The sequence below is a fragment of the Myotis brandtii genome, unplaced genomic scaffold, assembly GCF_000412655.1.
Source record: "Myotis brandtii unplaced genomic scaffold, ASM41265v1 scaffold433, whole genome shotgun sequence".
Taxonomy (NCBI): domain Eukaryota; kingdom Metazoa; phylum Chordata; class Mammalia; order Chiroptera; family Vespertilionidae; genus Myotis; species Myotis brandtii.
The window spans coordinates 981,253-997,177 of record NW_005366559.1 but is presented as its reverse complement, the minus strand read 5'-3'; the positions used below and the strand labels follow the sequence as shown (position 1 = coordinate 997,177).

Below are 15,925 nucleotides of genomic sequence, written 5' to 3'. Positions count from 1 at the left end.
TCACCACCCCATTGTCTGTGTCCATGGGTTATGCACACGTGCATTCAAGGTCTTTGGTTGATCTCTCCCCTCCCACCCTCCTTCCCTCTGACATCTGACAGTCAGTTCCATGCTTCCATGTCTCTGGTTCTATTCGTGCTTTTTAATGCAGGGCTAGGAGGCCTCACCCCCTTTGTTCCTTATCAGACGGCTTGGGAGCGGTGGTTCGTGCTAGAAGCAGTAGCTGGGAAGCCAGGAGCTGCCACTCTGCACACCTGCTTTCCCCCTGGCACAGCGGCTAACGCCGGGTCTCGCCCTCACAGGTCGCCATCCCCATGAGGTTCAACGGGAAGTCGGGTGTGGAAGTCCGGCTGCCCAGCGACCTGGACGACCTGAAGGGATACACGTCTCTCTCCTTGTTTCTCCAAAGACCCGAGTCCGGGGAGAACGGCGGGACAGAGAACATGTTTGTGATGTACCTCGGCAACAAAGACGTGAGTGCCGCGTTGGCGTGTCTCCTGTTAGTAAAGGAATATGGGCTCTGGGGCACGTGACCCCACTGGCAGTGCCGTGGGCACAGTAGGAGGAAATACTGCCCGTGCACCAGCAGGCTCCGCCACCTCAACAGTGCACGGGGCCTCCGTCAGCCCGGATTATTACCTGCCGCAGAGCTAGGGGCCTTACCCGTGTGCACCTGTCAGCACATGCACACCTGGGGTCAAAGGTCGGCCCCTCTCCCACGTGCCCAGGGCAGCAATATGAGGGCTTCATGGAACCATCATCTGTAGGACATGAGTGAACGACACCGCGAGCAAAGGCAGCTCGCGCATTAGCAGTGTGAGGTGTGCTGTCCGTATTACTCCCATGAGGAGACGCCTCCTTTGTTCTGCCCCCCAAGGCTCACTGTGCAAACCCACGAGTTACTGGAGACGCACTCTCTTGGGGTGGGGAGCTGAGAGAATGCATGTGTCCAGGCTCTGAGGTGGGCTTTCTGCCTCCAGGCCTCCGGGGACTATATCGGCATGGCCATGGTGGACGGCCAGCTCAGGTGTGTCTACAACCTGGGGGGCCGCGAGGCCGAGCTGCAGGTGGACCAGACCTTGACCAGGAGTGAAACTCAGGAGGCGGTTATGGACCGGGTCAAGTTCCAGAGGTACTGGGCCGCAGCTCCTTGTTAAGCTGACTTACCCCCAAACTTCCATTGCACGTGTTGCTGAACCCCATTTTTAGAATCTTGGCTTTGATTTTTTTTCATGTTTGCCTACATTTTTACATAAACTTGCTATCTACTTTATTTTTAAACAGAATCTACCAGTTTGCAAGGCTTAATTACACCAGAAAAGCCACATCCAATAAACCAGAAACAGCTCAGTTCTACGACATAGATGGTGGAAACAGCAACACACTCCTCGATCTGGACCCTGAAAACGTTGTGTTTTATGTGGGAGGCTACCCATCTGACTTCACAGTAAGTGCTAGTGTTACTTCCCCAAGTGAACGCATTGGCACTTTTATTTGGTGTGATGACCTCTTGTCTCTACTTATCAATTATATATAAGATGGCCTTAACTTTATATTCTCGAAGCTTACCCAGGGGTAACAGCTAGCACTTGAGTACTTCTTGCTCAGTGATACATGCTCAGTATATTCATTTAAAAAGCATCGTTATCATTCCCACTTCCCAGACGAGGAAACTGAGACAAAGAGGTTGGGTAACTTGCCCGAGGTCATAGGGTTCTAAACAGTACAGCCGGGGCGTTGGCGCCAGGGTCCACATTCTTAACTCCTGTTGCTCTGTGGATGGCGAAAAGTGCCAGGTTCATACTCTTTCTTGGTCAGCCTGATCGTTGTCCTTTGCTCAGTGAGTAGATGTTTTGTTCCGTTCTCGTCAGCTCCCTGGAAGACTGAGGTTCCCTCCATACAAAGGCTGTATTGAGTTGGATGACCTCAATGAGAACGTCCTGAGCTTGTACAACTTCAAAGAAACTTTCAACCTTAATACCACCCAAGTGGAGCCTTGTAAAAGGTAACGAAGGCCTCGAAGCCGTGTCTCTGTCACTGTGATCTCTATGACTTGCAGGTATTGTACATGTACAACTTGCTGTTGGTGTCACAGGCTGCTTTGGGCCAGCAGTTCTCCAGGGATGCTGGCAGGCACCATGCTAGGCCGTCCCTAAAATCCAAAACCGGTAGACTTTTTTCTCCATCTGGGTAATACGTTAGGTTGATCAGTTTTCTTGCTTTAAAAATAAATATTTTTTAAAAAATTTTTGGTGCCTCCTACCACAAAATGTTCCATGTAGGATGGTGCCTGATTTAGGCACAAAAGTATATATTTACTATAAATTTTAAAAAAAAAAGTGGCCCACAAAGCACACCGTGACTTTCTAGGTACACTGACACCTGGACCTCATGGAAATTCTGCCTGGAGCTCCTGACCTTCCTGCCCTCTAGTTAAAAGGGTTTGGAATATTCTAACATGGAACAGACTGAGTTTTTATTACTCAGAACAAAATTACTGTATTTCATGTTAATAGTTTTTGTACCTTTCAAGCTGTTCCTAAGTAGATATTTCCAAAGGGACTCCTGAATATTATCTTTACTGAGCTGGTGTTTAATTATCATAAGACTAGAGGCCCCGTGCATAAAATTCGTGCACTGTGGGGGGGCCCTCAGCCCAGCCTGCACTCTCTCCAATCTGGGCCCCCTCAGGGGATGTCCGACTGTGGGCCTAAACCGGCAGTTGGACATCCTTTCACAATCCAGGACTGCTGGTTCCCAAACGCTCACCTGCCTGCCTACCTGATTGCCCCTAACTGCTTCTGCCTGCCAGCCTGATCGCCCCCAACTGCCCTCCCCTGCCAGCCTGATCGACGCCTAACTGCCCTCCCCTGCCGGCCCGATCGCCCCCAGCTGCCCTCCCCTGCTGGCCATCTTTGACTACATGGGGGTGGCCATCTTGTGCGAGGCTGTGACAGTCAATTTGCATATTACTGCTTTATTATATAGGATATAAGAGTACCTCCAGGAGAAATGCTGGCTGTTTTAGCATTTTAAAGGTGTTTCCTCTTCTTTAAAAGAGCTTAACAACTAGATTGCATGTGTTGACTCCATTCCCCAGGGAGCAGCACCTCCTACTAATAAACACGCTTGCCGATCACCCTTCGCTGCCGTGTTCTCACTTGTGCTCGTTGGTGTTACAGGAGGAAGGAGGAGTCAGACAAGAATTACTTTGAAGGCACAGGCTATGCTCGAATTCCAACTCAGCCACACGCTCCCTTCCCAACCTTCAGCCAGGTTGTTCAGACCACTGTGGACAGAGGGTTGCTGTTCTTCGCAGAAAACCAGGTGATTTATAACAAACATCTAACTACTAGCAAGTATGTCCATTCCATGGAGCAACCTGGGGTACCTGGTTATTATAAACAGCCAACTCGCTCTGAAAGACCAGGTGCACATGTGACCTGCATCCTCTCCCGTGGCTCAGTCCTGCTTTCTCTGGTTGTGGGAAGATGTGTCGTAATAAGGCAAGTAATCAGGAACCTGAGAACACGCTACCAAAATGTGGGAGAGGTCACCCCTTTTCCCATTTGATTCTCACTGTCAATTTCATTCTTTGGGAACCACTATTTGCCTAATAATTTACTTTGCATAGAAAATGTGAAGACCTCCCGGGTCTCTGGGAGCTAGACTGTTTGCATCTTGGTCTGACTCCTGCAGGCCGTGTGGGGTTGTCTTCATCAACCTGACCCTGGACTATCCAGGACATGATAGCGTCTCTCGTATCAAGTAGCTGAGATCCCTAGAGGCCATTCCTTAGTCTCCTGGTCTAGAAGAGCCCAAGGCGATGCTCTACACTCTACAGGTGACCTTAGCGCCACCTGCTGGTGGGTGGGCTGGAGTTGTCTGGCCTGTGAAGAGCCTTCTGTCGTTGCTCCATCAGGTAGCATTTCTGGAGAAATGGGGATCACAGTCTAAGAATGTGGGTTCATAAGGCACTTCTACCTGAAGCGGGGGGGGTCACAGACCTGGCCCGACTCTTCTCTCTTGCTCCATCAGGTAGCATTTCTGGAGAAATGGGGATCTCAGGCTAAGAATGTGGGTTCATAAGGCACTTCTACCTGAAGGGGGGGGTCACAGACCTGGCCCGACTCTTCTCTTTGGGGTTGGTCTGGACCCCCCGGGAGATGCCAAGGCTGATGGATCGGGAAGGCCCTGCCCTGCCTGGAGATGCAGAGCCGGGGAGTCCACCACGTGCTCAGGGCCAGGCAGCTGTGTCCCGAAGCAGGGTCCTCTGTGCTACAGCGTGAAGGCCTTTGAGACCAAGACCCTGAAACACTGCTCATTGTATTAGAATGAAACTTACCAGGTGCCGTCAGCAGCCAGATAGGAGTGTGATCTAGAGGCTGCTGTAGGCAGGCTGGCTCCTTCCTGTCCGTGAGTTGAGGTTATTCTGTGTTTATGAGTGAGAGGAGCCCGACTGGCTCCCCAGGGCAGGTTGGGGTCCAGCTGGGGCTGACTTTTCTCTCAGAGACGGACTCTGAAGCCTTCAGTGCGAGGCTTCAGACCAACAGGGTTAGTGCAAGAGCAAACGCAAGCCCACGGGGAACCCCGGGCTCATCTTTCCTCCGAGGAAACAGCCGGCCCGGTACAGCCTGACACACGGAGCGGACGCCAACGGACCCAACCACATGCTTGCTGCCCGCAGGGACCTTGGGTACTGTGGGAAGACAAATAGGAAACACACGTCTGCTAGTGGGTGGGTTAATGACGTCATCACAAGGGTGATGAGTCATAGAGAGGGAACGGTGGGGGTGACATGAGGATGTGTCAAGAATAGACTTTCTTGAACAAAGGACACTTAATCTGAGACCTGGAGGACAAGGAGAGGGCAGCGTGCAAAGGGGAGAGGCAGGAGGGTGACGCGTGTGGGGGAGGGGCAGGAAGAAGGCCCAGACATGGGAAGGGCCGGGGGCCCTGGGGGAGCGATGGCTGCCCATGTGGCTGGGACACAGAGAGCCAGAGGGACCACAGATGAATGGATCTGACGCCTGGTCAGAGCCTCAGAGCACCTGGTGGGGAGTCAGGGCTTTATCCTGAGAGAGAAGGAGAGCAACCTGCTCACACTGACCACGTTGGCTGCAGAGTGGAACACGGATTCATGAGAGCACAGTGTGGGCATGGGGGGATAGCATGGGCATGGGGACAGCGTGGGCATGGGGACAGCGGGGGGATGGGGACAGCGTGGGCATGGGACAGCGTGGGCAGGGGACAGCGTGGCCATGGGGACAGCGTGGCCATGGGGACAGCGTGGGCATGGGGGGGACAGCACATTATCGCTGTGCAGTCAGCTGAAGGAGCTGTGGTTGCGACCAGGAGGCCTGACGGGGGGAGAGAGCTAAGAAATGGTGGGACTGACCAGATTGGATTGGATGGGAGAGAGGGAAGAGTCAAGAATGGCTCCTGGGTGTGTGGCTGGCTCACGTGATAAGAAGTGAGAGAGGGAACGGAGAGGGAGCAGCGTGAAAGCAGAGACGGCTCGGCAGCGGGTGGGAGGCATGTGGGTGGGAGTCCTGTTAGAGAGATTCTGGGTTTGGGTGTCCGGGAGGCCTGGCAGCAAGAAAGGGAGGAAGCAGGTGCGCAGGCCCGTGTGTGCAGACAGGTCCAGGCTGGAGGAGACGTCTGGGCCCCCGGGCACACCTGAATCGGAGCACAGGTGTGTCTGAGATCGCGAGACAGAGAAGTGGCGGGAGGAAGAGGTCCTGTGCGGGATCCCCAAAGAACCCCCACATTGAAACGGGAGGTAAGGGGGCTGAGCCAGCAAATGAGACTGAGATGCAGTAACGAGGCAGAAGCCAGACGGTGGCCAACGCCGGGGCTTAGGGAAGGCCAGACCCCTTCCCAGAGGCAGCCGCGTGTTCACGTGGTGTCATGAGCTGGGTCTTTCCGTTCCCATTTTCACACGCTGGTCATGGTCGCTGGGAAGGGTCATGGCAGCTAGACTAGCGTTTCCTGTTCCCTCCTGTGTGCTGACCACCACACACGGTGCTTGACGAGACTCAGCGTGCAGCCCCCAGGCCCAGCCGGGAGCTGGCCTTGCAGCACTGTTGTCCCTTCAACCGAGGAGGCAGCTGGCTGAGAGCAGCCGGGACTTAGAGGACTTGAGTGCCAGCTCAGCCCTTCCTCTATCGCGTCTCCTGGTCATCGGCGTGGATCCTGGCTCGAGGATCCTCATCTCCCTAAACACAGATCCTGTAATGGGCGCTGTCTCCTTGGTCTATGACCCTCCATCCCCCTAAACACAGAGTCCTGTAATGGGCGCTGTCTCCTTGCTCTATGACCCTCCATCCCCCTAAACACAGATCCTGTAATGGGCGCTGTCTCCTTGCTCTAGAACCGCTTCATCTCCCTCAACATCGAGGACGGCAGCCTCCTGGTGCGGTACAAGCTGGACGCAGACCCGCCCAAAGAAAAGGGGATCCGAGAAGTCATCAGCAACGGGAAAGACCACTCGGTACGTCCCCCGAGTCTGTTCCCTGGATCCTTAATGTCCCCAGTCCTCACAGTGAAGTCAGCGCCCCAGGCTCTTCTCTGTTACAGGGGTAGGGGCGGGGGACACACACACACTTGTTCACTGAGCGGCACGTCCCTTTAAAATGTCGACATTTGGGCATGAAATATAGGCCGTGTATGTGGCATATATAAAACACGACTCACTTCCAACATCTTTATTAAAATGCTTTCATAGTCTAGTTTATGCGACAGCCTCCCGACTGTGTGTCATGAATCTGAAGGAAGACAAGACCACAACAGCCCGAAGCACCGCGAATAGGGTTCCTTTTCCTCGTTGCTGGCTGACTCACCTCTCGTTTATTTCAGATTCAGATCAAAATTATAAAATCCCGGAAACTTATAAGGATAAGTGTGGGGAATTCCCAAAGCATTGAAATTGGAGGAGAAATATTTGACTTCAGCACATACTACCTGGGAGGCATCCCACTCTCCATCAGGGAAAGGTGAGATGGTTTTTTTTAAGGAAGCAGATTACCTCTCGGGTTTGGTTGCTCCTGATTTGTTTGCCTTTTTAATTCTAGGGACCGATAACCACAGAGTTAGCTTTTCAGTACTGACAGTGTTAGGCAACGGGGTAAAACAGGCTCTAAACACTGGGTGATGGGACTGGCCGTTTGAAGGGGGGGGTAGGGGACCTGTGTGCCACCCCCATTGCCATTCTTGGGAGGAGAGAAATCTCAGGAGTGCAGGGGGTGCCAGTGCCGCCCATTACAATGGAGGGGGTGGCGCTGGGCCCTTAAAGGTCTTGTGAGGGCCCAGGCATCCCGTGCCCACAGGCAGTACTGGGAGTTGGGGGGCTGCCTTTGGGAAACGTCTCAAGAACGTAAGGCATCCCCGGCCGGCGTGGCTCAGTGGTTGAGCGTCGACCTATGAACCAGGAGGTCACGGTTCAATTCCCAGTCAGGGCACATGCCCGGGTTGCAGGCTCTATTCCCAATAGGGGGCATGCAGGAGGCAGCCAATCAATGATTCTCTCTCATCACTGATGTTTCTTCTTTTTTAATTCTTTATTGTTGAAAGTGTTATATATGTCTCCTTTTCTCCCATTGGCCTCTCCCAGCCCACTCCTGCCCCCAGCACAGACCCTCATCCCCCTACTGTCTGTGGCCATTCGTCATGCTCATATGCATGCATACAAGTCTTTTGGTTGATCTCTTATCACCACCTCCAGCCCTCCAACCTTCCCTGCCTTCCCTCTGAGGTTTGATGGTTTTTTCGATGCTTCTATGTTCATCATTGATGCCTCTCTCTCTCTCTCTCCCTCTCCCCCTTCTTCCCTCCCTCCCTTCTTCTCTGAAATCAATAAAAAATATTCTTAAAAAGAACATAAGGCACATCTGTGTTCCCACCCCCTGCCTATGTATCGAGTGCAGAATAGGGGCACACCTATTCTCAGACTAATGAGCACATGAATGAATTAAGTTCATTTATAAAGAAGTAAAGCTTGATCGGAATGAGAAAAAGACGAGTTGAGAATGTACAGTGGGGCCTTGACTTACGAGTTTAATTCGTTCCGTGACGGAGCTTGTAACTCAAATTACTTGTATGTCAAATCAAAAGTGAACGAGTGAGACATGTGATGCTGGGCTGATGTTGTGGCGTTCACTGTGATGTTCGCTGCGCCAACTAGCGGTGGGGTATCTGAAGCTGGCTCGTAACCCGAATTTTAGCTCGCAACTCAAAGCAAAAAATCGGCCGAGAGATGGCTCATATCTCGAAAAATTCGTTAGTCGGGACACTCGTAGGTCAAGGCCCCACTGTACTTTAAAAAGCTTTCCCATCTTGTTGACGTCCTCCTAAAGGGTGTGAGGGAGCTGATGGCATGTACGGAGGAGACACCTGAAGGGTGAGTGCAGCCTCTGACTCAGCGAGCCCCAAAGGCTGGATTACGAGACTTTCATTCGTGATCTGAGGCCAGTTGACACTTTTCTGATTTATCCCTTGGTTGGAAGGAGATATGACTTATAAGGTGTTATCCGTCCTTAGTAAGGAGGCACTAACCTTCGGTTTAAAGTTGTCAGGTTGGCCCCAAAGACAAAAATGCAGAGAAATCTTAGCACTTAATGGAGTTTGAGTGAATTTCTTTACTCCTTAGATTTTTTGAACTGGAAGAAACCTTGTAGATCATGGCAGGTAACCTATGTAACCTCTGAATATTTAAAGAAAAAGCAGGGCATCAGGAGATGTCGATGGGTCTGAAATGCTGAAATGCAAGAGAGGACGGGTCTGGATGTATAAATAGACAAGCCCCAGGAGTCCATTCGAACCTCCCTCCCCTCGGGAGGCAAAAAGCCGTCTTTATAAGATAATTAAGCTCGGGCTGCAGTTCCACTGAGGATTCGTTTCTTCTTTTTCCTGTAATGAAATTTAATTTTATGCATATTGCATGCCGCTAAACAGCTTATAATGAACTGAATAAGAATGAACGCAGACACGCTGCCCCTTAGAGAAGTGAGCTGCCTGAGGGATTCGCAATGAGATCGACTCTGTGGTTCTCTGCTTCATCATTTGTTTAAGAAACACAAATATTTGCCTGGACTTCAGCTGGCTCCTGTGTGTTCATGTTTGATGGGAATCCAGCTTCAGAAGCCGAGTAGCAGGAAACGCCACGTGGAAAGAGCGGCTTCAGAAGTGGCTCTCGTCAAACGATTGCGCTCCCACCGGGTCGTCGCTGAGTCTACCTGTCTAGTCAGTCCCTGCTGTTAGGGTTTGGCCGGTGACACGGGCTGTGAAAGGATTCACAACTGAAAGAAGAGATGTAGACGGGAAGTGTCTGTTACCTTCTAGGAAGGGGAAGGCCCTGCATTGCTAATCAGCACAGGGCAAGAGACACAGGGCGGCTTCCCCTTTTACGTCCCGGCTGTTGCTAAGCGACAGGGAAGGGAGGAGGACTCGGGGCTGAAGTTGAGCAGTCATCAGGGGGTTGCCTTGACAGATTACAGATTGTTTGCTTTCCAGGAGACAGTCCAGCAGATGTCCTAGGGCAGCACCTTCTCAGTGTTTTCCCCGAGCCTGTAAAACAAGCTTAGAGCAGAAGTCATGGAGTTCAAGAGGCGTGTTTGAAGGGGTGGGGGAAGGGAACTTTCTACCAACTAGAGACTCCTTGGTGGGAATTATCCCTGAGTTGTGCAAACAGCAGGGAGGAGGGGGATGCAAGAATTTAACCTCAAAAGTAGCTTAGCTTGTCCTGCAGTTTTGAACAGAGGAGCTGTTTGAACTGGAGGGGCTAACAATCTTGGGGTTTATTACCATGTGCTCTTCATAAATTGGGGAAGGTTACAGCAAAGAAAAAGAGAGGAGCCCTAGCCAGTGTGGCTCAGTGGATAGAGCGTTGGTCTGTAGACCAACGGGTCCCAAGTTCGATTCCGGTCAAGGGCACTTGCCTGGGTTGCAGGCTCCTCCTCGGCCTGGGCCCTGGTCTGGACGTGTGCAGGAGCCAACCAATGGATGTGTTTCTTTCACATCCATGTTTCTCTCTGACTTTCCCTCTCTCTCCTACTCTCTCTGAAGGATCAATGGAAAAATATCATTGGGTGAGGATGAACAAAAAAAAGAGAGAGGCCTTTTTTCCTGTCCTTACACCTGCTCTGTACCAAGCAGCAATTGAGAGGGTCACACATATTAACTCATTTGAACAACCCCAGGAAACAGATTAAAGTTCCCATTGTATAAATGAGGAAACAGAGGCTAGAGAAGTGATGTCGCTGCCCAGGCAGCAGAACCGGACTTGCACCCAGGCGGCCCGGCTCCAGAGCCCACAGCCCTAGAACAGCACCATCTTACCTCTGGGGAACACCTCCTGGCTTTCATGGCCACGAGCCCCACATGGCTCCGGGCACCTCCTGTGCATCCGCGTGTTTAATCCGCACAACAACCCCTTGTCCAGCACAATTACGAGGTGGCAGATGCAGTGTGAGACCGGACAGTGCTTTCCGATGTTCAGCTTGGCATCGGCTCAGTGCTGAGCCACAGCCTTCACACTTGTTTGGAACCAAAAGTAACAGTTCCTTTCTTCTGCGTTTAGTGTAGAAGTGGACAGGAGAAGAGAACATAAAGCTTTCTAGAGCATGCCTGGCTCCAACGAACTACTTACTTAGGAAGTTATTAATATACATTTCTTAATATTTCCAGTATCTTGATTTATTAATATACTTCTATTCACCATGCACTGCCATGACTCCTGGGGGAGGTGAGAAAGGGAGCAATTCTAGATATGGTTTATCTCTGTCTCTTTCCCTTTTGGGGACACTGGCTATTTTTCTGTCAACACTATTGTGATCATTTTTAAAAATATGCTTTTATTGATTTTTAGAGAAAGAGGGAAGGAGAGGGAGAGAGAGAGAGAAACATCGATGACAGAGAAACATCAACATCAATTGGCTGCCTCCTGCAGGCCCCCTACTGGGGATCCAGCCCACAACCAGGCATGTGCCCTGACTGGGAATCAAACCGGCGACCTCTGGTTCATAGGTCAACCCTCAACCACTGAGCCACGCCGGCCGGGCGACTGTGCTCATTTCTAAAGCTGAGAATGCAGAATCACACAGAAAGGAAGTGGATTGTCCGGCATCACGGAATGAGTAGCTTTATAAAAATCCCCAGAGAACAGATAACCCTGAAGTTCACCCTTGTTTCTGGGTGAGGAGTGGCAGAGGCAGCGTTGCAGCTGGTTCTCGGGTTGGCCTGGTCTGGTACATCCCTGTGCTCGATTGTGTTCCAAATCAGGTTTAACATTTCGACGCCTGCTTTCCGAGGCTGCATGAAGAACCTGAAGAAGACCAGCGGCGTGGTCAGGCTGAACGACATCGTGGGCGTGACCAAGAAGTGCTCAGAGGACTGGAAGGTGAGTGAAGAGTCCGAAACCTTACAAGGGAGTGCGCCCAGCCAGCCCAGTGTTTGGGACCCATGGCCACGTCAACTTTGGACCCTTTTCTGGTAGCACGTGGGCTAGTGAGGCCTGGCTCATTCATATGCACTCCCCACAGACTTGCAAAGCCTCCTCAGGTTTGCATATGAAATTCATAGGACGGGGGGACACCACCCACTCACACAGCCCTGCCGATGACTGATACGTGATACGTCGTCACTCAGAAAAGCAAGCTCTCTGGAGGGGCACGGAGGACAGTTCCCATGCCCATAACCCATCCCGTGTTTGCATTCCAGCTCGTGCGCACCGCCTCGTTCTCCAGGGGAGGACAGATGAGCTTCACCCACTTGGACCTCCCGCTGCCCAGCCAGTTCCAGGCCTCCTTTGGGTTTCAGACCTTCCAGCCCAGTGGCGTCCTACTGCAGCATCCGGCCGGGGTACGGAACGTTGTGTGAATACTGCACACGATTTGAACTTGACTTGAGGTTTGACGTCAGAAACAACAAAGAGATTTTGAATGTAAATTAGTTGGGCGTTTCATCTATCGTCCCGTGGCAAATGCCACTGTGTAGCTCAACCTCCAAGGGGGTAGGTCCGAGAGGAAATCAGGTTTAGAAAGTACATTATAGTTCACCGAATTGGATTTGTGTGTATCCATGGGCTTGGTTTTCATTCTTTTTTTATTTTTTCTTTGGGTCGAGGTGGATTATCACTGTTATAAGTGATCATGTAGCTTAATGTTTTCGGTCTAAGGGGGAAAATCAGAGTGTCCCCCCACTATTCCTTTTGAATTCATGAAAGGTGGCTCTTCGTTTTTGCAGCAGCTAGTTGGACACTTTGGCACCTGGGAAGTGGGAGAAAAGCCGGTCTTGGCTCTTGGTTCGTGTACAACAGAGCCACGGCCACTGTCTTCCACAAGGAGGTGCCCTCTGTGCCCTGCGGGGACTCAGCTGGTGCAGTTCCGTAGGCGCAGAAGTCAACCAATGCCACGCAGAAACCTCCCTGTGGGACACGTGGGGTCTAAAGCGAAGTAGCAGTATCCGCTGCCATTCTGGGACTGCTCCTCGGGACTGCCAGCACACACAGCGGACCCCTGGGACCGGCTGACAGGAAGGGTGGCGGCTGCCTCTGTGCCTGTCCGAGTAGAAAGCCTTTCCTCTCTTCACCTCTTTGCCCATCGGCCTTTAGAGATCCTTTTTGCAACTAGTGCTACTAAAGCTCTGCCGGCGTGGCCCAGTGGTTGAGCATCGACCTATGAACCAGGAGGTCATGGTTCAATTCCCAGTCAGGGCACATGCCGGGGTTGCAGGCTCAATCCCCAGTAGGGGGCGTGCAAGAGGCAGCTGATCAATGAGTCTCTCTCATCATTGATGTTTCTATCTCCCTCTCCCTTCCTCTCTCTGATATCAATTTTTTTTAAAACCGGCGCTAAAGAAGCACATGCTAACATTTAGATTGTGAGAATGGCTCTTCCATCAAAACAGGATGCTTTGATCCACTCTTTTGACACCAACACTTGTTTCTTCTGCTGAGCTAGGGACACTGAGAACACAATGTACACGACGCTCAGAAGCAGATGGGAGAGGAACTGGCTCAGTCGCGATGAGATCAGTCCTGGGCAGCGCAGGAACCCGAGGAATAGCCGGGGAACGTGGCCCTCAGCTCCTACGTGGTTACCTAAGAAACGCCTACCAATTAGCATTCTTTCATCTGGTCACAATGAGTATTTCCAACTGAAGAAAAACCAGCATGATGGAACTGGTGTGGCTACAGCACACACTCAGCTTAGATGAAAAGTCACTGAAGAATTACATCTTGCTGGAAACTACAAAATTGTACTTGGCAGAGAAAAGGTCAACAAAATTAAAGTGACAGCTGCTAAAACTACACATATTTTTTTATTAAGAATTGACAGAAAAAATTAAATCATCTTGCCGGAATTTAGATCTGCAGTTTGACATTGGAAAATTGAAATTCCTAGAAATTGTGACCAGAAAATAAAAAATGTATAATGACTGAAAAGATCATTGTTCTAATCACATGAAGAAAAAGATTAATTCACCCTTTATTCTAGAGTTTATTTAGAAGAGAATGGATCTGATGAAAATAACTTTAGCAGAATGAAAGTGAAAATAGAAAAATTTAGAAATGATTTAACTATTTTGTGTAATTGATGGAGAAATTAAATTGGTTTATGAATGTAGACCCATAAAATGCTTTTGATAAATTCATCAGTGTTGAAATAATTTGCATAAGATGCTTATATTCATAAACCTGGAGTTAAAATATTTAAAAATAGTCTTTAGATCAAAATAACAAAATCAAAACATTTGGGTCAAAACACCCTGTTTTTATACATAGTTTTTTAAAATAGGTTTTTATTGATTTTAGAGAGAGAGGAAGGGAGAGGGATGGCGAGATAGAAACATCAATGAGAGAGAAACATCAGCATCAACTGGCTGCCTCCTGCACGCCCCACACTGGGGATGGAGCCTGAAACTGGGCATGTGCCCTGACCGGGCATGGAACTGTGACCTCTTGGTTCATAGGTCGATGCTCAACCACTGAGCCATGCCGGGCTATACATAGTTTTCATAATAAATTCAGTATTGATACATGTATAATCCTGAAGTAAATTCATTGCCTTGATGGGTATATTCTACGATGATTTCAGACAAGCAGCCTGCAGGTCTCCCTGGAAGATGGGCACATTGAAGTCAGCACCAGGGACAGCAGCCGCCCGATTTTTAAGTCTCCGGGGAAGTACTCGGATGGCTCCCTGCACCACGTGTCTGTGATGAGCGACAGCGCTGGGTGAGTGGGTGGCCCGCCTGCCAGAGCTCCGAGAATCGGACTTTCCTTAGTCTCCTGGGACCTGCCCGCACCCTTTCTTGTGAACTATTTGTCCTTAAGGCTGAGGCTATTTTACTAGTAAGTGCCGGCCTTCTTCCTGGTTCTATGTCAATTTCCTCATTAAAAATTAATCAGCATTGGATGGATAAATAAATTGTGGTACATTCAAAATGGAAGGATAAAATGGGAGTCACGAGAAAGGAAGTTCTGTAGCTTTCTGTGACAGCACAGTTCCTGGGGTGCTGGTCAGTTCTTTATTGGGGTGCTGGTCAGCTCTGATTGGGGTGTTGGTCAGCTCCGATTGGGGTGCTGGTCAGCTCTTTATTGGGGTGCCAGGGACATTGGTGTATTCACATTGCAAAAACCCATTGAGCTGTCCGCTTATGATGCATGCACTTCCTGTATGTGTAGAAGCTTTAATAAAAATAGGTGCAGCCCTAACTGGTTTGGCTCAATGGATAGAGCGTCGGCCTGCGGACTGAAGGGTCCCAGGTTTGATTCCAGTCAAGGGCATGTACCTTGGTTGCGGGCACATCCCCAGTGGGAGGTGTGCAGGAGGCAGCTGATCGATGTTTCTCTCTCATGGATGTTTCTACCTCTCTATCCCTCTCCCTTCCTCTCTGTAAAAAATCAATAAAATATATTTTTAAAAAAATAGGTGCAGAAGAAATACAAGAAACAGATGTAAATGCTCTTTAAAAACAAGTCTAGTTTAACGCGTTATTTTACGCAGACACTGAGTCTGAACTGAAGACAGGAAGTTGCCGCGGGGCGATGACCTTCTCTCCCAGCACGTCTCACCTTGTTCTGCTTTTCTCCCCTTCAGGCTCCGGCTGCTCGTCGACGACCAGCTGCTGAAAAGTGACCAGAGGCTGCCAGGCTCCCCCAGTTCCCAGAGGCCCCTGCGTCTGGGCGGGAGTGACTTTGAGGGCTGCATCAGCAACGTGTTCATCCAGAGGTGCGTGCCCTTTTCTCTGTACGATCCAGCGGCCTGCACGGCAGAGGACCTGCCCCTGGTGGGTTAGGGAGTCAGATTCCCACAAACTTTAAAAAAATGACTTCCTTGCCCTAACCGGTTTCGTTCCATTGATAAAGCATTGGGCCGTGGACTGAGAGGTCCCGAGTTCGAATCCGGTCAGGGCACATGCCCAGGTTGCAGACTCGATCCCCAGTGTGGGGCGTGCAGGAGGCAGGCGATCCATGATTCTCTCTCAGCATTGACGTTTCTATCTCTCCCTCTCCCTCCCTCTCTGAAGTCAATATAAATAAGTTAATAAAGGTAGGAGGTACAGGTGGGTGAAAGGCTGCTCAGAACCGGGACAGTGAAAGTGTGTGGCTTAGAGCCCCGCCCCCTGCCAGGTGCCTCCCTCCCTCCACGTGTCCGAGTTTGGCAGCAGCTCTTTCCTGCCCTCATCCCAGGTCAACACAGAGCCCCCAAGTCCTGGACTTGACCGCTAAGTCTTCCAAGAGAGACGTGTCCCTGGGAGGCTGCAGCCTGAACAAACCACCGTTCCTCATGTTGCTGAAAGGTTCTACCAGGCTGAGCAGAGCCCAGTCTTTCGACATCAACCAGGTGAGTGTCCGACCTCCTCCTGGGAGGTGTTGGGGGAGGGGCAGGAGAGGTGGGAGACTTGGGAGGGGGGAGGGGGGTCA

At 50.7% G+C, this 15,925-nt stretch overlaps 1 protein-coding gene across 1 annotated transcript in view; it reads left to right on the top strand.

The window, feature by feature from the left end:
• LAMA3 (laminin, alpha 3) overlaps positions 1 to 15,925 on the top strand; it is a 49,200-nt gene that overhangs the window by 23,132 nt on the left and 10,143 nt on the right. Inside the window, exons 19-30 of the mRNA XM_005874312.2 lie at positions 303 to 473; positions 981 to 1,132; positions 1,285 to 1,447; positions 1,872 to 2,005; positions 3,183 to 3,327; positions 6,374 to 6,493; positions 6,859 to 6,995; positions 11,278 to 11,395; positions 11,716 to 11,856; positions 14,094 to 14,233; positions 15,099 to 15,230; positions 15,692 to 15,845. Coding sequence (XP_005874374.1) covers positions 303 to 473; positions 981 to 1,132; positions 1,285 to 1,447; positions 1,872 to 2,005; positions 3,183 to 3,327; positions 6,374 to 6,493; positions 6,859 to 6,995; positions 11,278 to 11,395; positions 11,716 to 11,856; positions 14,094 to 14,233; positions 15,099 to 15,230; positions 15,692 to 15,845 — 1,707 coding nt within the window. The remainder of the gene's footprint in view (positions 1 to 302; positions 474 to 980; positions 1,133 to 1,284; positions 1,448 to 1,871; positions 2,006 to 3,182; positions 3,328 to 6,373; positions 6,494 to 6,858; positions 6,996 to 11,277; positions 11,396 to 11,715; positions 11,857 to 14,093; positions 14,234 to 15,098; positions 15,231 to 15,691; positions 15,846 to 15,925) is intronic.